The following is a 24062-nucleotide window of genomic DNA, read 5'->3' as shown; positions in this document are numbered from 1 at the left end:
CGAACGCAGCATTGAAGAGGTGTGCTTTAAGCAAAGACCAGAAGACGGGCAGGGAGGGGGCTTGGCGTAAGGGCTCAGGAAGGTTGTTCCAAGCATAGGGTGAGGCGAGGCAGAATGAGCGGAGCCTGGAGTTGGCGGTGGTGGAGAAGGGTACTGAGAGGAGGGATTTATCCTGTGAACGGAGGTTACGGGCAGGAACGTAAGGGGAGATGAGGGTAGAAAGATAGTGAGGGGCAGCAGACTGAGTGCATTTGTAGGTAAGAAGGAGAAGCTTGAATTGAATGCCAATACACACCCTCCTCCCACTTCCCTTCCTCTTCCATCCTCCTCCCTTGCCTATCTTACCTATCCTCATCTAAACGATCACCTCTTTATTTACTATATTGCAGCTATATCCATTCTATGTCACTTTGTAAACCTGATATACTATGTAAGCCGCATTGAACCTGCTAATAAGTGGGAAAACACGGGGTATAAGCGTTACAAATAAATAAATTACTGAAAGGGTGCTGGACGCCTGGAGTAACCTGCCAGCTTCAGAAGATGGGGATGGAGTAGTGCAATCAACTTGCCATCTAGTCTCTGGAGAGTAGAGTCAAAGGGAGAGGTGAGAAGGACAAAACAAAGGCCACAGAGTAATTGGTTTGGGACCAACTGGGTACAGATCCCCGGGACCAGTTGGTTGTGGCCGTTGCTGTCCATGGGATCTAAGGCCGGACAATGGCCTTGCTAGTTTTATAGCTGGTTAGATTATGTGGTTGGGTGTTGAATTTTACACATGGGAGCCATGTGTTCAACTGGTCGGGAGGGTAGAGAACAAAAGAGGAGGGCAGCAAACACCCAGCTTGGATGTTCAAGGTTGAGTGACCAAAGGCCCTGCCCGACATCTCCCCACCAGAGACCATTAACTGTCTCCCTCCTGCCTTTTAACCACCAATTAAGAGAATCACCTGCCCCAGACAGAAGTGTAATCCATTGGAAAAGTGTAGCCTGAGGAACCTGGTGTTTTTTTTCCCTCCTTTCCAGGGACTAGAGATCATTTTCCGAGTGGGGATGGCACTTCTACAGTTCAATCAGATGGAGCTGATTCAGCTAGACATGGAGGGCATGTCCCAGGTTGGAGCCAGTATTCCTATCTCTGGTCCCGGCTATGTTTGTTTCTCATTTTAAGTCCAACAGCACTTTACATGTCGTGTGTGATGCATGTGTGTCCCCCCCTTCACAGCTGTTTCAGCTGATGGACGAGCAGATGTATCCTGGTCCGTCATTTAGGGCTGCCTGGTACTCTATCCCCTCTCTCCTCACTATCGAGGTGAGGCAGTGTAGAACAATATTCACTCAGCTCCACCATCGGGACTTAGCTGAAGATTCTCCCTCATGGTGAGCAATATCCTAGCCGGACCATCGGTTTTTGGCATGTGTTTCTCTCAGAAAGTTATAGAAGCAGCCAGTATAACAGTAGAGTGACTGCATGGTCCATCCAGAATTGTCCAGTCCTATTGCTTTGATTTGCATATCATTGCTGCCTCACCACTCCTGTAAGCAAACATCAGCTGTTCTTATCTTAAAGACTGTGATTTCCTTTAAGTCATTTAGAGAGACGTTTCTCCTCACTGGCAAATTTGGGTCTTAGCCTGCAGTAGGAGAAACTACTATTTTCTTACCTCCCCCCATTCCCATCATGTAGATTTGTCGCTGCTGTGCCCCCAATGGTATAATTAGGGTTAAGATGGTTTGCACATGGTCAGTGGGTTCTCTGATATCTCCTCCTTCTTCTTCCCCACCCCCCAACAGTACTTTCAGAAGGTGATTCCCAATCAGTTCGACAGCTGTCCCGACAAACTCATCCTGAAGGCATATCAGGTCAAATACAACCCCAAGAAGATGAAGCGGTAAGTGGCCTGGCTTTGGGTCTCTGGAACTTAAAGGTTGACCTGGGGGGAGGGGAGTACCGAGTCCCTTTATGGCTCCAGGCTGGACCAGTTGTCATTTTGTGCATTGACGCCCTGGAATTTAGGGTTTCCTTTTCCGGGGGGGGGGGGGGGGGGGGGGGGGGGGGAATCAGTGGGATGAATTTTGAAATCGGGTTTAGCTGGGTCTTACTCATATCGGAGAATACTGTAATCTCTTTATATATAAACAAAATGTCAAATGCACAGAGTGCAATGGGTGATTATTTGCCAGCTCAGAATTTTTCAGCCTGCATAACTGTAATAGCGCTACAGAAATAATGAGTATAACAACACTCTATATATAGAACTAATACTGTAAAGTTTTAAAACTTTTCCTATAAAATTTCACTGAATGTCTGTGGAGGCAGATATATGTGATATAACCAGTACGGACCATTGAAATTTATTGGAGGAGGCTTGACTCTTTTTCTGTCATTCAATGTTTTAACAGAAACATCTGCTTAATGCAGAAGGGGGGGAGGGGCTCATTTTCAAAGCACTTGGACTTACAAAGATCCATGGTAACCTATGGAACTTTGTAAGTCTAAGTGCTTTGAAAATACTCTAAATGTCACAACATGCCATGGGTAATATCGCACAATACGCAGAACTCTCAGGAGTGAACAGGAAGTTAGTACAGTGACATCACTTTCTGTATCAAGATTCTGGAAGTAGTTGCCACTATGGAGTGGTTTAGGAGAAGACTATGGATCTCTCTCTGTCATGTTGCCTAGCTGAGTTGTGTAGATCATGGTCAAAATTGTTGCAGTTACTAAAACTGCACATACAGACTACTGCATAACTGTTTAAGAAATGACTTTCCTACTAGACAAAACTATCACTGAAACCATAGGTCTTCTGCATACATCTAAACAAACCATGTGGTTACTGGCATGTCCCAGGTTTGGATACTAGCATAGAAGAAGAAAGAGTTTTCTTATAATCTTCTGAATCTTCCCTCAGCTGTCTCTTCTCCTAGCTGAAGACCCGTAACCTCTTTAGACTCTCATATGAGGAAAGGCTAAAGAGGTTAGGGCTGTCCAGTTTGGAGAAGAGATGGTTGAGAGGTCTATAAAAAGGTGGGTAGATTGGAACCAGTAAGTGCAAATCGATTGTTTATCAAAAAGTACAAAGCCTATGGTACCCTCCATAAAGTTACTTAGTGGCACATTTAAAACAAATAGGAAGACATGTTTTTTTCTCTCAATGTATAGTTAAGCTCTGGATCTCATCCCGGAGCAAGTAGTAAAAGCAGTTAATTTAGCTGGATTTCAAAAAGGTTTGGACAGATTCCTGGAGGAAAAGTCCATAAACCATTGTTAAGGGTAGACCTGGGAATTAAGTAGCATGGAATCTTTCCACTCTTTGGAAATCTGCTAAGTATTTGTAACCCGGATTGGCCACTGTTGGAAACAGGATACTGAGCTAGATGGACCCTTGGTTTGACTCAGTAGGCCAACTCTTATGTTCTTTAAGTATGAGTTTTGCAGTGTATGTTGAAGTGGGATTAAAACATCAAAGCTTTATATCTAGAGAACAATGTGGAATCTTAGTAGGTTGGAAAAACTGCTCTTGAACCAGTCAAAAGATGGCATCCTTGAGCCTTTGAGACCACATCGGACTCTTCTTGGAAACAGAATTTAACGGCAGATGAAGATCACAAGGCACCATTGGGGTCTACTAGAGGCCATTTGATTCTGGCTTTCTCCTTACTTCTTTTCAGCTAAGGAACCTCTGTCACTCCTGCATATCGCCACCATAATACAAACAGGCTGAGCCATTCTGAATAGATCACAAACACCAGCCCACCCTTGGGCAGATTTCTCCCAACCAAGACACTCTTGTCCTTGAGGACTAAAACACAAATCAAAGATAAATCGTCAAAACATCACAGGAAAAGAGGGCACGGAAACGAAAAAGTATTTGTTGATTTGATTCAACAAGTGTAACACCGAATCATGTATTTATTTATTTACGTTAAAAATTTCTAACCCGCTCTATCTCATGATTCTAGGCAGTTTCCAAAGCAACATGGAAGTCTTTAGCAAGGCAAAGTAGGCGGAGGTGAAGTTCTAACTTAACGTTCTGTTTTTAATAGCTGTAACACCTCCAGTGGCTTAAATCTAATGGTTGTTAACCTAGTCTCCACTCATCACCTCCCTGCATTCTCGAGATATGAATACTTCCTTCAGCCAAGTCACATCTGAAAAAGAGGACCTATGTGGTTTTGAAAGCTCAAGTAGACACATTATTGGTATCTGTGCTTGGAAAACGTGAATAAATCATAATTTGCAAAATAAAAGATTTAAGTTAGCACAACAAAAATGGTCACAGCCTACTAAGATTCCAGGTCCCTCCAGGACTAGGACGGCTCCTGGAACCCTACAGTTAAAACATGAGAACCCCTTTTACTATCTTGATTGATCAAAGCCCAGAGGAACCTCTGAACACCAGTCTTGATTCGTTTGGGGTAACGTCAGAAGGAGGGATATCGAAGAGAGCATTTTATGTGATTGCACTACGCCAGAGGTTTTCAACCCAGTCCTCGGATAACCTGAAAACCCCGACTGGCTGGGTGTGCCCCGAGGACTGGGTTGAAAACCTCTGCACTAAGAGGTTTTAGTCACTTTCCAGACTTGTTTCTTTTTTATATTTGAAGGCTGGAGAAAGAGTATGCCACTCTGAAGAGCAAAGAAATGGAGGAGCAGATTGAGATCAAGGTATTAAAGGGCTGTTCTTCACTCAACGTGTGGCAATACTTATGTACTTATTTTAATACAATACTGTGTACATTGCAACAACGCCCTTCATATGCAAAGGCTCGATCATCCCACTGCCTTTTGCACCCCCTGTACTCAATCCTTCAAAGTCTGCTATGCTTGTTACCAATCTGTGTACCGCAAACCTCCCTACTGTGATTCACACTGCCTACTTCACAAACTGCGGCAGGACAGAAAAGGTACCCATACCACACATCTGTCTAAAATCCATTTCCAGTTCAGATGCATACCGGTACATACCTTGCATCCCTGACCATCTCTGTGTGTGGTGGCTGCACTGAAAGTATATGAGAGTGATAGTCCATGTAATAGAAATCAGTACATTGCTTGCTGTAGTTGGGCATTTGACTTCCACTAGGGGGCAGACTTGGCTCTCTTTTCACATTGCTGTGCTCACCCACCTCTCCTCGTACCCACAGAGACTTCGCACTGAGAACCGCTTGCTGAAACAGCGCATTGAGACCCTGGAAAAGGTGAGATGCCCTGGGCTATTTTCTCTACCGCCCTTAGAATACTTTGGGATGGGTGGAGCTGGTGTGCTCAGTTCTCCTGAGTGACACTTTCCCAATCATTGTGTTTTTCCAGGAAATAATTAGGAGGTTAGGATTTGTTTTGAATAGCGCCCCTTCCCTTTACATCCTTGACAAGAGCTAGGATTAGAAGTGAGACATGCAAGGCTCATGCCAGAGTGGAACTCGGGAAGATAAAGCACAAACAGAATAAGAGATTAGAACCAAAACCCAGGAGGAAAACGTGCAAGGTGACACAGTGAAAGTTAAGGGTTTAGGCATGGGGAGATACGGTGGCATAAAAAGAGAGCCAGCTGTTGTGTCAGTTCAGATCCTTAGTTCCACCGACTCTGCCCGTGACGGTGGGCAAAAGCACTTTATGTCCTTCGGCCCTGGTAGACCAGTTTTGAGTAATAGTGGCCGCATTCTCTCTTAAACTGTGCAAGCCCTTTAGATATCAAAGGAATTAAAATTGCAAAGCAGATGAAATAGTGGTAATACACGGGTATCCCTGTTGGATGAAGGTCATAATTCCAAAAGCATAACTTTGTGCCTTCACCTCCTGCCCTATGCCTTTCAGTGTTTGGGTTATTTTGGGTTGCTTTGGCCTTCCGACTCCTTGAGCCATCCTCGGCCCTGTCTCTGTGCTTCTAGCAGTAGTTGTGCTGTGGTGATTACCTTGTTCTTGTCCTCTCTCTCTTTCTGTCTTTCTCTCTGGATCCTCCCTCCTGTCTCCCCTAGGAGAGCGCTGCTTTGGCAGATAGATTAATCCAGGTACTGTAGCAACGTTTTCATCTTTCCATCCTTTGATTCATTCTGTGAACGAGTGGTCTAAAGTCCATTAGGCAAAGCAGATTGAGGACTACAGTGAAGCCTTCGTGGGCTGGATCAGGTGACCATGTGAAAAGTCACCCTTCTGACTGCTTTTATATGACTAATCCCTTGTCTTTCTGAACTTGCCACTAATATAATATTGACTCAGTTGGGGGAAATCCATTATTCCCTGTAATGCTGCATCACTTGCTCCATCTTTCCATTCTGAAGTAGTTAATCTGGTCTCACTCCCTTCTGTATTCATATTGGGGAACTGCTTCAGGATTAGGTGTGGCTCAAATTCCTCTGAAGTTCACACATGCTGGAGTGGACTTCAGAATAGCATTCACATGCATGTAGTCTGGAGTTAGATAGTTATTCCTGGAAAAAGCGATTCAGGAATGAAACCTCCACCAGGGTCAGGGCCAGGGGGGGTGGGGGGGAGATTCCCTTGGCTCAGCCTCCAAGGGGGGCCTCTAGCACTGGGGTCCGTCTCTCTCCTGTTCCTGTGTGGTGATTAAACGGGATAACTCAGTCCTGACACACAGGAGCAGGAGAGAGACAGACTGAGGGAGGAGCCAACACAGGAAGGTGAGGGAGGGGGCAGCGACAGCCCTACCTAGGGTGTGTTTGCTAGTCCAGCCTGTGCTTACTAGTTTCTTCCTAGTGTAAATGCAAGGGGTAGTGAGTGTGGAAACAGCTTGGCTGCAGTGCTCAGCAGAGCTAAACCAGTGGTTCCCAACCTAGGTCTCATGAGACAGCCAGGCAGGTTGTCAGTACATCCACAGTGCATATGCATGAGATTTTTATATAATGAAGGCAATAATGAAGGCAGTGCATGCAAATTTCAATTATGCATGTTCATTGGGGACACTTTGAAAACCTGACTGATTGGCTGGGAACCCTGCTCCTGGCTAAATATTTTGTTGCACTTCATGAGCAGAAGAAATGAGGATAAGATGGGGGCTTTTCTGAACTGCCACTTATCACCTTCCCTTTCAGCCCTTTTCCTTGCCCCATCTTTCTCCCTGGGGACTAGAGCTGCCCAGTTTTTAGTCACTGCCCTTTCGCCATACTTCATGGTTTTTTTTTTGTCTGCATTGTAAATGGAAAACTCCAATTTAAAGTACTGTTTCAGCAATGCAACAGATATACAGCCCTGATGTGTGTGCCTTCCCCACCCTCTTACCAAGCACCATATCATTTCTCAACACCGTTTCCACAGCCCCTCAAAGAACATCACAAATCTGACATGAAACCATAAGCCTGGGACTTCAGACCACTCGTCAAACTGCTGGGCCGTATTTTCAAAAGACGAAAAGGCACTTTTGAAGATAAGGCCCCTGGTGTTTGCTTTATTTTCATACTTGTTGTTTGTCAGAGGAAATAATATTGAGAGGTGTCGTGGGACTTACCCCTGTTTACAGGGTTTTAGCTTATCCCAAAAACTTTCCTATGTACCCAAGTAAAGGGACATGGCATCTGTGATTTTTAATATCATCCACATGCCCAGCCCTGTGCAGGAAATTCTCTTTATTCTTACAGTGTCCCTTGACCAAAGAGAGAGAGTCTGGAGGATGTATTTATTTTAATCATCAAAATTACTCCATGTCCAGCTGAGCTTTTTGTATCGATTTAAACTCTGCCTTCCAGGAACATGTTTAGCAATAGAAATGGATTTTCTTTTAATTAGCTCAGTATTATTTTCATCTTTTAAAAGTAATGTGTGTCTCAGAGTATGACATGGCTGTTTTCTCCCTGCCGCTGCTCCCCTGCAGGGCCAGGTTACTCGAGCCCAGGAGGCTGAGGAGAATTACGTGATCAAGCGAGAGCTGGCTGTGGTGAGGCAGCAGCACAATTCCGCCACCGAGAACCTGCAGAAAGCCCAGAGCACCATTCGCCAGCTGCAGGAGCAGAAGGTAAAGGATGAAGCATAGTTGCTAAGAGCGTGTCAGCCAGGATGTGAAACGGGAGAAGCCTGCAGCCGGTCTCAGACAGGAACAGGGAAGAAGGGAGGTCAGGGCTGGCCTCTAAATCAGGTAGGAGGGAGCAGGGGCATAGCTATGGGGGGCCATGGGGGCCTGGGCCCCTGCAAATTTCATCCGGGCCCCTGGTCTCCGGTGCAGCCACGTTCACTGCCTTCTCTTCTTTCTTCTTGCTCCTCCTGTGCACACTGACGCTCTGTCTCAGTTTCTCATAAAGGAGCGTCAGCGTGCACAGGAAGAGCAAGAAGAAAGAAGAGCAGGACAGCGAACGCGGCTGCGCCAGAGACCGGCGCTGAAGAAGGCTTCAGCTGGCGGGGGTTGGGGACCCCCGCCAGCAAAGGTATTTGTTTTTGTGGGGGGAGCAAGGAGGCAAGGCGTGGCAGCAGTGGGGGGGGGGGGGGGGGTTGCGGGGCGGCACTCAAAATGTGCCCCCATCCTCGGGCTCTGGCCCTCTCCCACCATGAGGTCTGGCTACGCCCCTGGGAAGGAGAGAGGTGGCAGCCAGCCTGGGAAGGAGGAACTGGGAGAGAATAGTGTGTGTGTGTGGGGGGCCGGCAAAGAGAACAGATGCCAGCCTTTGAAATGGGAGGCTAGGATAAAGGCAACTGCCAACCTAGGATAGAGGCCTTGAGAAGAAGGGGGAGGGTTGCTTCTAGCCCAAAGAGGAAGCCATAGGGAATGTCAGTTGGCTGAAGCACATCAAAGTGACACTATAGACAGTTATCTCACAATAATGTCCATGGCAAAGTTTGAATATTTGGTTTTTGAAACAGATACATTGCTAGTCAGACTGGCAGTAAGGTCTGAAGTGGCTGGGGCTCCTTTGAGGATTTACCCTCAGGAATGGCAGTGTCACACCTAAAAACACTTGAGGAGAGACAGTACTGTAGCAAAGCCAGAGAAAGGGGAGGTGGGGGGAAATAAACTGGTATTTTATGGGTCAGATTCTTGCAGCTGCAGCCTCTGGCATTTGGATCAGCAGAGATGACGGGTTAGCTTGGGTAACCTCCAAAGAAAATCTGAGCAGGTGACGGCCCGTGTAACATACATCAGCATAAGAGTACGTTAGGCAAAAGGAAGCTTGACTGCCTCGACTCCCACCTGCTCTCTTTGTGATGTAGCCGCTCCTTGGGGGGAGGAAGGCATCCCCAGCCCCCTGAAATCTGCAGGTGTCTGCATACTTGCGGGAGGATTGGGGGTGAGATTCCTTTATCTGCAGATCTTGGTTTCAGCACTAGCAAAGATTGCCTGTTGCATGATTTGACTGGTGATCGTTCTTTCCAGCCAGGTGTGGCACATCAGTTATATGGGACTCAGCAGCCTGGTGGAGGGTACAAGGGAAGGAAAATGACATTTTGATTCAGGGACATCCTCTGATCGCACATTAGGGGCAGGGAAGGGATTTTATTCGTCCAGTGAACATTCATTTGTACATAGTATAATAATCATGGCACAGAATGTGTGACGGCAGGCATGTCAAGCCGATGCTGACCTGTATGGATCATCTTTTATGTCTCTTTTCAGACCTGAACCATCTCCTGGAGGCATAGCTAACCAGTCACAATGGATAGTAAAGGTGGTTAGCTTAGCAGGGTTTTAAAAAGGTCTGGACGGCTTCCTAAAGGAAAAGTCCATAGACCATTATTAAATTGACTTGGGGAAAATCCACTGCTTATTTCTGGGATAAGCAGCATAAAATGTATTGAACTTTTTCGGGATCTTGCCAGGTATTTGTAACATAGTAGATGATGGCAGAAAAAGACCTGCATGGTCCATCCAGTCTGCCCAACAAGATAAACTCATATGTGCTACTTTTTGTGTATAGCTTACCTTGATTTGTATCTGTCATTTTCAGGGCACAGACCGTATAAGTCTGCCCAGCACTATCCCTGCCTCCCAACCACCAGCCCCACTTCCCACCATCGACTCTGGCACAGACCGTATAAGTCTGCCCAGCACTATCCCTGCCTCCCACCACCAGCTATGCCACCCAATGGGCCACTGTTGGAAAGAGGATGCTGGGCTCAAAGGACCTTTGGTCTGTCCCAGTGTGGCAATACTTATGTACTTAATATGTACAAGAGAGATTTGCATACAGAGAGACTCCAGTACATCAAATTTTCTTGCTTATTCATTATGGTAATACTGAAACTGACCAGGGTGGGTAAACACTTCTACACTCTAGCATCAGTGTATAAGCAAACACTGACACTAGGGTGTTGCTTGTACACAATTAGATTTCTCCTGCCTTTGGCTTAACAAATCCACACACACATCTCATTCATAGCAGATCCCTATCAGGGCATCACTGTCATTCATATGACCCACTTGGCAAATCACTTCCACCATAAGTATTGCCATACTGGGAAAGACCAAAGGACCGTCGAGCCCTGCATCCTGTTTCCAACAGTGGCCAATCCAGGTCACAAATACCCGGCAAGATCCCACAGGCGAAGAGTGATGAATTTAAAAAAGCACAAAGAAGTTTTACTTCCAGTTTCCTTGTCGGCTTCAAGATCCCCATGGCAGTTAGTAGGAATTAATGTAAAGTTAATTGCTTATGTAATGATGCCTTCTTTATTCTTAATAAGCTGAGCTACTCAGCATTGCTCTTTTGGTCCATTATCATATTATTAGAAAATGATCAAACAAAATGAAATAAACAGTGTAAAAGATATATCGGATTTAGTTGCAAAGCACTGGGATGTCCCGTTTTTTTTTTGTTTAGCGTTAGGGTAAATGCATTCATGTTTTTGCAGGTCCAGCTCCTAGACACGCTATGTTCCTTATATGAAAAGGCTGAGTCTCCTTGAGCTTTATTAATTGAAGGAGAGAGCATGTGTGTGTGTGTGGGGGGGGGGGTCTCTCTGAGAGAGAAACTATAGAATTGTATTGCTAAAGTTTAGGCACCCTTGGTCAAATTGTGTATATCAGTGGATCCCTAGGGGAAGACAATTTGACACAATGGTGCTCATTTTCAAAGCACATAAACATCTCAAAATGAATGAACTCTGTCAAAAATGTCCGAATAGCAGTTTTGGAAAGCTGGAAAAATGGTCCAACACTACAGTTGGGGGCATGTTGGGGTGGGTTGGAGGTTTTTTTGGGTGACACTAGGGAGGACCCAAAAACAGGATGTCCAACAGCAAAAATCGAACAGGAAGAAATGTCCAAGTCGTAGGTTTAGGATGTACTAAGTTAGACCTGTTTCAATCACACCGAGGCAGCGGCGGACCGACCATTCGGGCAACTGGGCAGTGCCCGAGGGCCCAGAGGCTCTACCCGGTTGTCCGCCGCCACCGCCACACACTACAAGCGCCCCTGGTCCAACCTTGAAGGGCACTGGGGGTCTTGCGAGACTACCGTGGGAAGTCTCGGCTGCCATTTTGAAAACACAGCGGGCAGGAAAGAGCATTGTTCTTTCCTGCCCCCGAAGAGGCCACTAGACCACCAAAGCCCTTCAAGGTAGGAGCGGGAAGGGCCCATTGAGGCTCGGGGGACTGTGGTGTGTGTGGGGGGGCAGATCACTCTCAGTCTGCCCCTGTGTCCAGGGTTAAAACAAGTGCTCCGATTGAGCAGCTGACCACTGCAGGGATTAAGGCATAACACCTGTAATTCTTCAGTGGTTACTGCCCCCTCCCTCTCCCCTGAAAGTGAAACCTGGGCTCTGTGACAGCCTCGGGTATTACAGGCATTCTGACCAAAACAGGAAGCAAGAAGTCTAAGGGTTAGTGCAGCGGACTTTAAGCCAGGGGACCCTGGTTCAAATCCCACTTTTGCAGATGTTTTATGTATTTAGGTACGGTAGGTATTTTTCTGTTTCTGGAAGGCTCACAATTAAAACTAAAAACCTGAGTTAGACTGAAGGTTATTGAAGTGGTGTACATTCAGATGTATTTTCAATTGTCCGAAACATTGCTAAAAAATGAAAACTACATGGAACTGTTGAGTGCAAGGCAAGATCTGAGAAACTAAGAAAAAGTTCTCATAGAACTTTCAGAAACCCAAGTTTTGCTGCAGAGAAGTTTAAATGACACTGGAGTATTGTCCACAGTGTAGCATTGCTTACACATCAGTGATCCATGTAGGACTCATCAAAAGGAACCTTTTGTATGACCTCGTCCCAAACGTTTTTGCCTAAAGTCTGAAACAAGCTGCTTTGGACTGTTGAAATAAAAATCGACCTGTTCGGACACAGCCACACACGATACATTCAGAGAAAAAAAGGTGAAACATTTGAAGAAAAGATTCTCCGAGGACAAGCAGGCTGCTTGTTCTCACGACTGGGTGACGTCCGCGGCAGCCCCCACCAACCGGAAAGAAGCTTCGCGGGACGGTCGGCACGCAGGGCACGCCCACCGCGCATGCGCGGCCGTCTTCGCGCCCGTGCGCGACCGCTCCCGCCAGTTCCTTTTTTTCCGCGCCTGGAGAGAGTCGTGTTTTGCGCTCTCTCTGTTCAGCCGCCGGATCGTTCGATCGCGTTTACGCTGATCGTGCTTTTTCTATTTGTTTTTCGGTTTTAGTTACCGCCCGGTTTCCTTTAAAAAAAAAAAAAAAAAAAAAAGAAACCCTGCGCGTGTGGGACACGCGCTCCCTTTTTTCCCTCGCTTCCAGCGGGGACGTCACATTGCGGCCTAGTGGCCGCTCGGTCGTTTGTTTTCGTGGTGTGTTTTTAGCCACCATTGACGACTTTGACTTCGCCGACGCGATTTTTCCGTCGATGTCCTCGAAGGTCCCGAGTGGATTAAAAAGTGTGGTCGCTGCGGCCGGCCGATCTCGCAGACCGACACCCACGCTTGGTGCCTCCAGTGCCTCGGGCCGGAGCACAATCTCAAGTCGTGTTCTTTGTGTCTCGGTCTCCGGAAACGGACTCAGGTTGCGAGGCAAGTTCTGCGGGACCGTCTTTTTGGAACTTGCGCCGGCCCCTCGACGTCGACCTCGAAGGCATCGGTATCGACGCCCGGCCCTTCGGTACCGGTATCGATGCCCGAGACTTCGGCACCGATGGCAGCGACCCCAGGAGAACAGGTCCCGTCGGCCCGCCGGTCCTCCGGTGAGGGTAGAGGTGAGAGGCCGCGTGGGCAGTCGGCCCCGGTCACTCCCTCAGCCCATGGCCCACGGGACCGAACCCTGTCTGACCCGGTGCCTCGAGACCGAGGGGGATCGACCTCCTCCTCCTCCATGCCCTCCGGCGCCGGTGACGTGCATCGGAAGAAAGACAAGAAGCGTCGTCACCGGTCGCCTTCGGTGCATCCCGATGTCGGAGAGGAGACGACGCCGAAGCGTCATCGTCGTGAGGAGAGGTCCCCGTCGGTTGTGGAGGTACCGACGCGTCGGGGTTCCGGCACCTCGGTGCCGTCTCCTGGCCCCCAGCAGCTTCCGGCACCGACACCCTTACCGGCCCCACCGCCTTTCCCGGCAGCGGGCCTGGACGAGTGCCTCAGAGCCATCCTTCCGGGGATCCTGGAAGGGCTGATGCGCCAGGCTGTGCCGGCGCCGGGGGTGCTTGCGCCCTCGGCGCCGATGACTGTGGCGCCGGCGAGCTCTAGCCCGGCGCCGGGGCTGTTGACACCGCCGCCGCTTGCGGTGCCGGTCTCGACCGCCACGCAGGTGGAGTCCCCGTCGACGTCGATGGAGGGAGCTCCGTCCCCGCCGGCGCGGGAGTCCACCGCTCGACGCCACCGAGATCTCGGTGCCTCGACGTCGAGCCGGGCCCGGTACAGGACTCAGCTACATGAGCTAATGTCCGATACCGAGGATGAGGACTCGTGGGGGGGAAGAGGAGGACCCTAGATATTTCTCCTCAGAGGAGTCTAAGGGCCTTCCCTCGGACCCCACGCCTTCACCGGAGAGGAAGCTCTCACCACCTGAGAGTCTCTCCTTTGCCTCCTTTGTGCGGGATATGTCTATCAGCATTCCCTTCCCCGTGGTCTCTGTGGAAGAGCCGAGGGCGAGATGCTCGAGGTCCTCGACTATCCATCACCACCTAGAGAGTCCTCCACGGTACCGCTGCACAATGTCCTCAAGGAGACACTGCTTCGGAACTGGGTGCGACCATTAACTAACCCCACCATTCCCACAAAAGCAGAGTCCCAGTACAGGATCCACTCTGACCCAGAGTTAATGCGGCCCCAATTGCCCCATGACTCGGCGGTCGTGGATTCTGCTCTCAAGAGGGCACGGAGTTCGAGGGATACCGCCTCGGCGCCCCCGGGGCGGGAGTCTCGCACTCTGGACTCGTTTGGGAGGAAGGCCTACCAATCCTCCATGCTCGTGACCCGCATCCAGTCATACCTGCTCTATATGAGCATCCACATGCGGACCTATGTGCAACAGCTGGCGGACCTGGTCGAGAAGCTCCCGCCGGAGCAGTCCAGGCCTTATCAGGAGGTGGTCAGGCAGCTGAAGGCGTGCAGAAAGTTCCTGTCCAGGGGTATTTTTGACACCTGTGACGTGGCATCTCGTGCTGCGGCCCAAGGTATAGTGATGCGCAGGCTCTCATGGCTGCGTGCCTCTGACCTGGACAACCGCACCCAGCAGAGACTGGCTGACGTCCCTTGCCGGGGGGATAACATTTTGGTGAGAAGGTCGAGCAGATGGTGGACCAACTGCATCAGCGGGAAACCGCTCTCGACAAGCTCTCCCACCGGGCGCCTTCAGCATCCACCTCTACAGGTGGACGTTTTTTCCCGGGCCCGGCAGGCTGCACCCTATTCTTTTGCGAAGCGTAGGTACAACCAGCCGGCCCGAAGGCCTCGTCAGGCACAGGGACAGCCCCAGCGCGCTCGTTCTCGTCAACAGCGTGCGCCTAAGCAGCCCCCTGCGCCTCCACAGCAAAAGCCGGGGACGGGCTTTTGACTGGATCCACGGGAACATAGCCGCCCTACAAGTGTCCGTACCGGACGATCTGCCGGTCGGAGGGAGGTTAAAATTTTTTCACCAAAGGTGGCCTCTCATAACCTCCGACTGGTGGGTTCTCCAAATAGTGCGGTGCGGATACGCCCTGAATTTGGCCTCCCTGCCTCCAAATTGTCCTCCGGGAGCTCAGTCTTTCAGCTCCCATCACAAGCAAGTACTTGCAGAGGAACTCTCCGCCCTTCTCAGCGCCAATGCGGTCGAGCCCGTACCACCCGGGCAGGAAGGGCAGGGATTCTATTCCAGGTACTTCCTTGTGGAAAAGAAAACAGGGGGGATGCGTCCCATCCTAGACCTGAGAGGCCTGAACAAATTCCTGGTCAAAGAAAAGTTCAGGATGCTTTCCTTGGGCACCCTTCTGCCAATGATTCAGAAAAACGACTGGCTATGTTCCCTGGATTTAAAGGACGCATATACTCACATACCGATACTGCCAGCTCACAGACAGTATCTCAGATTCCGCCTGGGCGCACGGCACTTTCAGTATTGTGTGCTGCCCTTTGGGCTAGCCTCTGCCCCACGAGTGTTTACCAAGTGCCTCGTGGTGGTAGCGGCCTACCTACGCAAGCTGGGAGTGCACGTGTTCCCATATCTCGACGATTGGCTGGTCAAGAACACTTCGGAGGCAGGAGCCCTCCGGTCCATGCAGTGCACTATTCAACTTCTGGAGCTGCTGGGGTTTGTGATAAATTACCCAAAGTCCCATCTCCAGCCAACTCAGTCTCTGGAATTCATAGGAGCGCTGCTGAATTCCCAGACGGCTCAGGCCTACCTTCCCGAAGCGAGGGCCACCAACCTCTTGGCCCTGGCTTCGCAGACCAGAGCGTCCCAGCAGATCACAGCTCGGCAGATGTTGAGACTTCTGGGTCATATGGCCTCCACAGTTCATGTGACTCCCATGGCTCGTCTTCACATGAGATCTGCTCAATGGACCCTAGCTTCCCAGTGGTTCCAAGCCACCGGGAATCTAGAAGATGTCATCCGCCTCTCCACCAGTTGCCGCACTTCACTGCTCTGGTGGACCATCCGGACCAATTTGACCCTGGGACGTCCATTCCAAATTCCGCAGCCCGGGAAAGTGCTGACGACGGATGCATCTCGCCTGGGGTGGGGAGCTCATGTCGATGGGCTTCACACCCAGGGTCTGTGGTCCCTCCAGGAAAAGGATCTACAGATCAACCTCCTGGAGCTCCGAGCGATCTGGAACGCACTGAAGGCTTTCAGAGATCGGCTGTCCTACCAAATTATCCAAATTCGGACAGACAATCAGGTTGCAATGTATTACGTCAACAAGCAGGGGGGCACCGGATCTCGCCCCCTGTGCCAGGAGGCCGTCGGGATGTGGCGTTGGGCGTGTCGGTTCGGCATGCTCCTCCAAGCCACGTACCTGGCAGGCGTAAACAACAGTCTGGCCGACAGGCTGAGCAGAGTCATGCAACCGCACGAGTGGTCGCTCCATGCCAGAGTGGTACGCAAGATCTTCCGAGCGTGGGGCACCCCCTCGGTGGACCTTTTCGCCTCTCAGACCAACCACAAGCTGCCTCTGTTCTGTTCCAGACTTCAGGCACACGGCAGGCTAGCGTCGGATGCCTTTCTCCTCCATTGGGGGACCGACCTCCTGTATGCTTATCCTCCCATACCTTTGGTGGGGAAGACCTTACTGAAGCTCAAGCAAGACCGCGGCACCATGATTCTGATAGCGCCCTTTTGGCCCCGTCAGATCTGGTTCCCTCTTCTTCTGGAGTTGTCCTCAGAAGAACCGTGGAGATTGGAGTGTTTTCCGACTCTCATTTCGCAGAACGACGGAGCGTTACTGCACCCCAACCTTCAGTCTCTGGCTCTCACGGCCTGGATGTTGAGGGCGTAGACTTCACTGCGTTGGGTCTGTCTGAGGGTGTCTCCCGGGTCTTACTTTCCTCTAGGAAGGATTCCACTAAAAAGAGTTACTTTTTCAAGTGGAGGAGGTTTGTCGTGTGGTGTGAGAGCAAAGCCCTAGAACCTCGTTCTTGCCCTGCACAGAACCTGCTTGAATACCTTCTGCACTTATCAGAGTCTGGCCTCAAGACCAACTCAGTAAGGAATCACCTTAGTGCGATTAGTGCTTACCATTATCGTGTGGAAGGTAAAGCCATCTCTGGAGAGCCTTTAGTCGTTCGATTCATGAGAGGCTTGCTTTTGTCAAAGCCCCCTACCAAGCCTCCTACTGTGTCATGGGATCTCAACGTCGTCCTCACCCAGCTGATGAAACCTCCTTTTGAGCCACTGAATACCTGCCATCTGAAGTACTTGACCTGGAAGGTCATTTTCTTGGTGGCAGTTACTTCAGCTCGTAGGGTCAGTGAGCTTCAAGCCCTAGTAGCTCATGCTCCATATACCAAATTTCATCACAACAGAGTAGTGCTCCGCACCCACCCAAAGTTCCTGCCGAAGGTGGTGTCGGAGTTCCATCTTAACCAGTCAATTGTCTTGCCAACATTCTTCCCCAGGCCGCATACCCGCCCTGCTGAACGTCAGTTGCACACATTGGACTGCAAGAGAGCATTGGCCTTCTACTTGGAGCGGACACAGCCCACCAGACAGTCCGCCCAATTGTTTATTTCTTTCGACCCTAACAGGCTAGGGGTCGCTGTCGGGAAACGCACCATTTCTAATTGGCTAGCAGATTGCATTTCCTTCACTTACGCCCAGGCTGGGCTGACTCTTGAGGGTCATGTCACGGCTCATAGTGTTAGAGCCATGGCAGCGTCAGTGGCCCACTTGAAGTCAGCCACTATTGAAGAGATTTGCAAGGCTGCGACGTGGTCATCTGTCCACACATTCACATCACATTACTGCCTCCAGCAGGATACCCGACGCGACAGTCGGTTCGGGCAGTCGGTGCTGCAGAATCTGTTTGGGGTGTAAATCCAACTCCACCCTCCAGGACCCGAATTTATTCTGGTCAGGCTGCACTCTCAGTTAGTTGTTCTTCGTAGGTCAATTTCTGTTGTTTCCTCGCCGTTGCGAGGTTCCATTGACCTGGGTTCTTGTTTTGAGTGAGCCTGAGAGCTAGGGATACCCCAGTCGTGAGAACAAGCAGCCTGCTTGTCCTCGGAGAAAGGGTATGATACATACCTGTAGCAGTTGTTCTCCGAGGACAGCAGGCTGATTGTTCTCACCTACCCTCCCTCCTCCCCTTGGAGTTGTGTGTTTCATCTTTTGCTAGTCATTCAACTGGCGGGAGCGGTCGCGCACGGGCGGGAAGACGGCCGCGCATGCGCGGTGGGCGTGCCCTGCGTGCCGACCGTCCCGCGAAGCTTCTTTCCGGTTGGTGGGGGCTGCCGCGGACGTCACCCAGTCGTGAGAACAATCAGCCTGCTGTCCTCGGAGAACAACTGCTACAGGTATGTATCATACCCTATATCTTCCTAACTGTTAGGCACAAAGGGTGAATCTCTTTTGCTTTGGGGTTGTGTGGCAGCCAGTAGCACAAGATGTATTGTGCACATGGAAGGAAGAATTAACTTAAATAGGAATGTCTCACAGTCCGTGAAGAAATTAAAGTTGAAAAGATGTTGAATATTTCAGCAAGACACTGATCCAAACCATGCCTCAAAGTAACCATGAAGTGCTTAAAGGCAAGAAAGATGAAGCCATGAAGTGCTTAAAGGCAAGAGAGATGAAAGTTACGCACTGCAGTTTGAAGGCCATTTCACATTTCTGAGCTAGAAGAGTTCTGGAAGAAAGAATATGTAAAAACTTGAAAAGTAAGAAATACACTCTTAGTTGGCTATAGGAAACATTTGGAAATAGTGGATACCTTCTTCAATGGAATAACAGTTTTCTTTGAATATGTTAAAATCTGCAAATAGTAATTTATTAGGTATTCATTGAATATACAGTTTGACCACTTTTGCACACAAGAAAAGAGAGTCTGATGTCTGTAGCTTGGAGAAGACTGGATGTTCTGGGTCAAAAAGTAGCCCATGATTTTTCTCTGGATGAAAAGGTATCCTCTGCTAAATTCGGTTTAATTTGCTCAAACATTGTCCAAACGCATAAACAAACACTCTAAAATAAATACTCAGATTGAACGTGTTCACTTTTGTAAAAAGTCATTTTGATACTGTGAGAACCAGGTGCTAATTGCATGCTTTTGAAGCATGAAAATGCCCAAGACCCAGACAGTATTTGAATTGTTTTGGGTCTAGTAATATTTGTTGTGAAAAAAAAAAGACTGGTTCTCCAGAGTTATGTATTTGAGCATCTATGGTTCCATCACAAGCTATCAAGACATTGTTTCTTGGTCAACAAAACAGATTAGTATCATTGCAATATATTTATTTATTTCCAGATGGCTTGTTAAACTGCCAATCGTCTCACAAGGGCAACTTGGTGACTCCTGAGAAAATTAAAGAGTCATGGGATAGGAGACAAGGTTCTGGTGTGGATTAGGAATTGGTTATTGGACAGAAAACAAATGTAGGGTTAAATGGTCATTTCTCTCAATGGAAGAGGGTGAACAGTGGAATGCCACAGGGATCTGTACTGGGACCGGTACTATTTAACATATTTATAAATCATATGGAAATCAAAACGACGAGTGAGGCGATCAAATTTGCAGATGATACAAAACTATTCAAGGTTGTTAAAACACGTGCGGACTGTGAAATATTGCAAGAAGACCTTAGGAAATTGGAAGACTGGGGGCATCCAAATGGCAGATGAAATTTAATGTGGACAAATGCAAGGTGATGCACATTGGAAAGAATAATCTGAATCATAGTTACCTGATGCTAGGGTCCACCTTGTGGGTCAGCGCTCAAGAAAAAAGATCTGGGTGTTGTAGATAATACACTGAAATCTTCTGCTCAGTGTGCTGTGACAGCCAAGAAATCAAACAGAATGCTAGGAATTATTAGGAAAGGGATGGTGAATAAGACCAAAAATACTATAATGCCTTTGTATTGCTCTATGGTACGTCCACACCTTGAGTATTGCATTCAGTTCCGGTCGCTGTATCTCAAAATAACATAAAGCAGAATTAGAAAAGGGTCAAAGAAGAGCGACCAAAATGATAAAGGGGATGGAACTCCTCTCGTATGATGAAAGGCTAAAGAGTTTAGGGCACTTCAGCTTGGAAAAGAGACGGATGATGACTCGGGTACCAGCAAATTATCTCCCAAAGCTCACGATGGCTTGGTGCAAGTTACAAAGGGCCTTTAAAAACGGGAAGGAACACAGATTTTTCATTAAAATAATCCTTTAATGGTGAACTTTGATTGAAGAGAGACCCGACACGGGCCGTGTTTCGGTGCTGCCGCACCTGCGTCAGGGGTCACACCAATGACAAAGGAGGCTTCAATAGACAAATTCTTTCCGAAATTTTGTATAATCTATTCCTCCTCCGAATAAATTGGCGAAACTCACACAACAACAGCGTCAGTCTTTTTGTACTTGGTTCCCTCTCTTTGTTACACACTTGGTGCAAGTTACACCAGGGGAAATAGGCTGCAGCAAGCCTGTCTTCCCCTTCCATGCATGCCAAGTGATCTATCGCTCTGATCTGGGCATCTGGAGGAGGCTTCAGATTGTACTTCTCAGCATGGTCTGGTTACCATTAAAGCAAAAGAACCTATAGTTTTTAAAGCAAAACCGAAATCTCCAGCAAAGGTTGTTAATCAAAGAGGAAATGAAAAGCACTGGCTTGGATAATGTAGCTGTCATTCCCGTGTCATTGGATTAGTCTTATTAAAGGCTTTGCAACTTCCTAAGACTAAACAGAGGGAGGAAAAGGTTATATTTCTGTTGCAGTAACCTCTGCTACTACCCAGTGTGTTATTAATGTGAGGGGCAGGCTGGCTGCTGTTTGGGAACTAATCTGTGCCTTCTCAGTATAGAAATACAGTGCACTTCATTTAAGTGCACGTCAGACAAGCGCATGCTCTGTTAAACTGCATGCTATACTTCGGTCCCGTTTTTGGCGCCATCAATTTCTATGGGGACAAACCGCTTTAGCGCACCACTGATAAAACCATGCAGATAAGCGAATCTTGCACTTAAGACCACTCCGCTGCAGGAAAGACTCCACATAAGCGCACGCACGGAATATGGAAGCCAATTGGCACGTGACAAGGTGGCGGTAAATTTGAAATCTTGTTGGTTAACTGCCACAGGCAGAATAAGCAAAAGAATGTTGTTAGAGTGTACACTGGAGTCGTCGTCGTCATCGCGCAACTGTAAGACTTTAACACTGGCTGAATGAATAGAAGTTCTTAAAAAATTAGAAAACAAACAAAGTCAAGCATCTATTGCTAAAGAATATGGTGTCAATCCCAATCAAATTTCACGTATCTTGAAGCAGAAAGATCAGCTTCTGGAAGACTGGCAAAACAATACAAATCCACACAGGAAACGAAAACGGGCGGGAAAAGCTGAGGATGTAGAAGATGCTCTTCTTCGGTGGTTTTCTCAAGTCAGGAGCAGACAGTTTCCTGTCAGTGGTCTACTGCTTATGGAGATAGCTAATCAGCTAGCTGAAAGTCTTGGACTAACTGAATTCAAAATCCACTGTTGGATGGTTGGAAAGATGGAAGGAGAGGAACAACATAAAATTCAAGAAACAGCATGGTGAAAAACAAGACGCTGATGACTTTGGTGCTGAAAATTGGGTTGTTTCAGTTCTTCCTACCATCTTGAACAAGTTTGCACCTTGTGACATTTTCAATGCTGACGAAAATGGTCTCTACTGGCGAGCGATTTCTGATGGAACACTTGCATTCAAACAAGCCGAAACTACAGGAAGTAAATTGAAGGACCGACTGACGATCCTCCTTTGCTGTAATATGGATGGGAGTGAGAAGTTGGAACCACTCCTCATTGGAAAGAGCAAGCAGCCCCATTGCTTCAAGAATGTTAAGCGACTTCCTGTGTTATACGAGGCTAATGCAAATTCATGGATGACTGGGGAAATTTGGAAGCAGTGGCTAAAGAAGTTAGACACTAGAATGCAGGCACAAAAGCGTCAGATTTTGTTGCTTTGTGATAATTGTGCTGCACACAGTGATGATGTCAGCCTGTCTAACGTCAAGGTGGTCTTCCTGCCACCAAACACTACCTCTCTGATCCAACCTATGGATCAGGGCATAATAGCCAATTTCAAACAACATTATCGGGCTCTTGTGCTACGTCGTCTGATGAGCATTATGGATGACCAGACTGGCAAGGATAAACGTGTTGTTGACCTGGCTCATAATCTATCACTGTTGGATTCCCTACATATGCAGAAAGAAGTCTGGAATCATGTTACACAGGCAGCCATTGTGAACTGCTACAGCGGGCAAGCTTTGTTAAGGATGTGGAGAGGGCCGAAACAGATGCAGCTGTTGCAAAATGCGTCAGATGAACAGGCTATTGACATCCCAGCCGGTGTTACTGAAGAGGCGTTTCATCACTACGCAGCTGTTGATTACGATCTACAAACAGCTGACGACATCACTGATGTCCAGATATGCGCCTACATGCAGGCAACGGCTGATAATGAAACAGATGATGAAATGAGCAGCGAGGCACATGCTGACGAAATTCAACAATCTCCTGTCACTTTTGCAAGAGCGCTGGAGAGTCTCAACACCATGCGGGCCTATCTGGAGGCCACTGGAAGTCAGTGCTATGACAGTTTTTATCGTCTGGCAGACGTAGTCTATGGAACTCACAGACACAAGAGTGTAGAGAGGACTATGACTGATTACTTCAACTAAGCCTATCGTCAGTTAACGGAGACTGTATACTGTATGTATAATAAACAGTACTGTACATATGTTTACCAGATGTCAAGCTTCTTTGGGTCACAATGGTTAAGTGCACGCTCCGGTTAACTGCATATATTTCTTTGGTCCCAGACCCCTTGCACTTAACGGATTGCACTGTACTTGTATATTTATGATTTGTTGCTATATTACACTAAATATTTTGCTCTAAGCATACCACATAATGTTGGCCATATGAAAATACATGTCTGGTAGTGTTTCCAGTGGCATTCATACTTGCAGCAAATGACCGTGACCAGGGGTTAAATGTGTGACGTAGAACAGGAAAACCCCTCTCTCTTCTACCAGAACCAAAAGTGTAGAAGAGATTCTTGGGGGTTTCACAGCCAAATGTGTATTCTTTGCCGCCCCAGAAAACACAGGAGTATTTTTATCTGATGAACTGCCAGCAGCTGTGGCAGGTTGGAGGTGGGGGTGTTGAGAAGGAGCAACGGTTTGTTTGTTTTTTTGGTGGAAGCAACTGGTTGATTTGTTCTAAAAGAAGTGCCACTTCACTCACTTTGTGTTTTTAGGGGGTGGAAGGGAGAATGAGCGACATGTGAAGTATTCAAAAAAGAGCTTCCCTGTGACAAATCACAAGTCCTAGTGTGAGAAATCACACTGCAGCTGCTATTCTTCACACTGACAGATCAGAGCTTCCCTGTGACAAATCACAAGTCCTAGTGTGTGAAATCACACTGCAGCTGCTATTCTTCACACTGACAGATCGACTCCTCTGGACACCTGGGCATAACCCATGCTTATCAGACTGTCCAGACAGGGCACATCTGATTAGTCCATACTGGCTATGATGTCACAGTTGCGTGCATCGGATTACCAGAGCATGCGGCTCTAATTGGTCCGTACTGGCTGAGATGTCACAGTTGCATGCATCGGATTACCAGAGTGTGCAGGTCCGATTGGTCCATACTGGCTGCGATGTCACAGTTGCATGCATCGGATCATCAGAATGTGCATGACACCCCCCCTTCCGATGCCCCTTCCAGGTGAACACCACCATTGCATTTACAATTATAAGATAGTGCCTAAGTGTACTTTTGTGTCTTAGCTGCCGTTTCGCTCCTGTTTTGGCTCTTCTGTATACGAAAGAAGAGAGGGACTTGGGGTGATTGTGTCTGATGATCTTAAAGGTGGCCAAACAGGTAGAATAGGCAACAGTCAAAGCCAGAAGAATGCTCGAGTACATAAGGAGAGGGATGACTAGCAGGAAAAAAGAGGTGATGGTGCTCTTGTATAAGTCTCTGGTGAGGCCCCGCTTGGAGTACAGTTCTGGAGACCGCACTTACAGAACAAGATGGAG

At 48.2% G+C, this 24062-nt stretch overlaps 1 protein-coding gene across 1 annotated transcript in view; it reads left to right on the top strand.

Moving 5' to 3' along the window:
* The window catches only part of EVI5L (ecotropic viral integration site 5 like), a 114757-nt gene that overhangs the window by 54283 nt on the left and 36412 nt on the right, over positions 1–24062 (top strand). Inside the window, 6 exon segments of the mRNA XM_030197155.1 lie at positions 1027–1116; positions 1795–1892; positions 4612–4672; positions 5152–5205; positions 5983–6015; positions 7833–7973. Of these exon segments, the coding sequence (XP_030053015.1) occupies positions 1027–1116; positions 1795–1892; positions 4612–4672; positions 5152–5205; positions 5983–6015; positions 7833–7973 (477 nt within the window).

The sequence above is a fragment of the Microcaecilia unicolor genome, chromosome 3, assembly GCF_901765095.1.
Source record: "Microcaecilia unicolor chromosome 3, aMicUni1.1, whole genome shotgun sequence".
Taxonomy (NCBI): Eukaryota; Metazoa; Chordata; class Amphibia; order Gymnophiona; family Siphonopidae; genus Microcaecilia; species Microcaecilia unicolor.
Note: the sequence above shows the minus strand (reverse complement) of the source record. Positions and strands in the feature narration are given on the sequence as shown.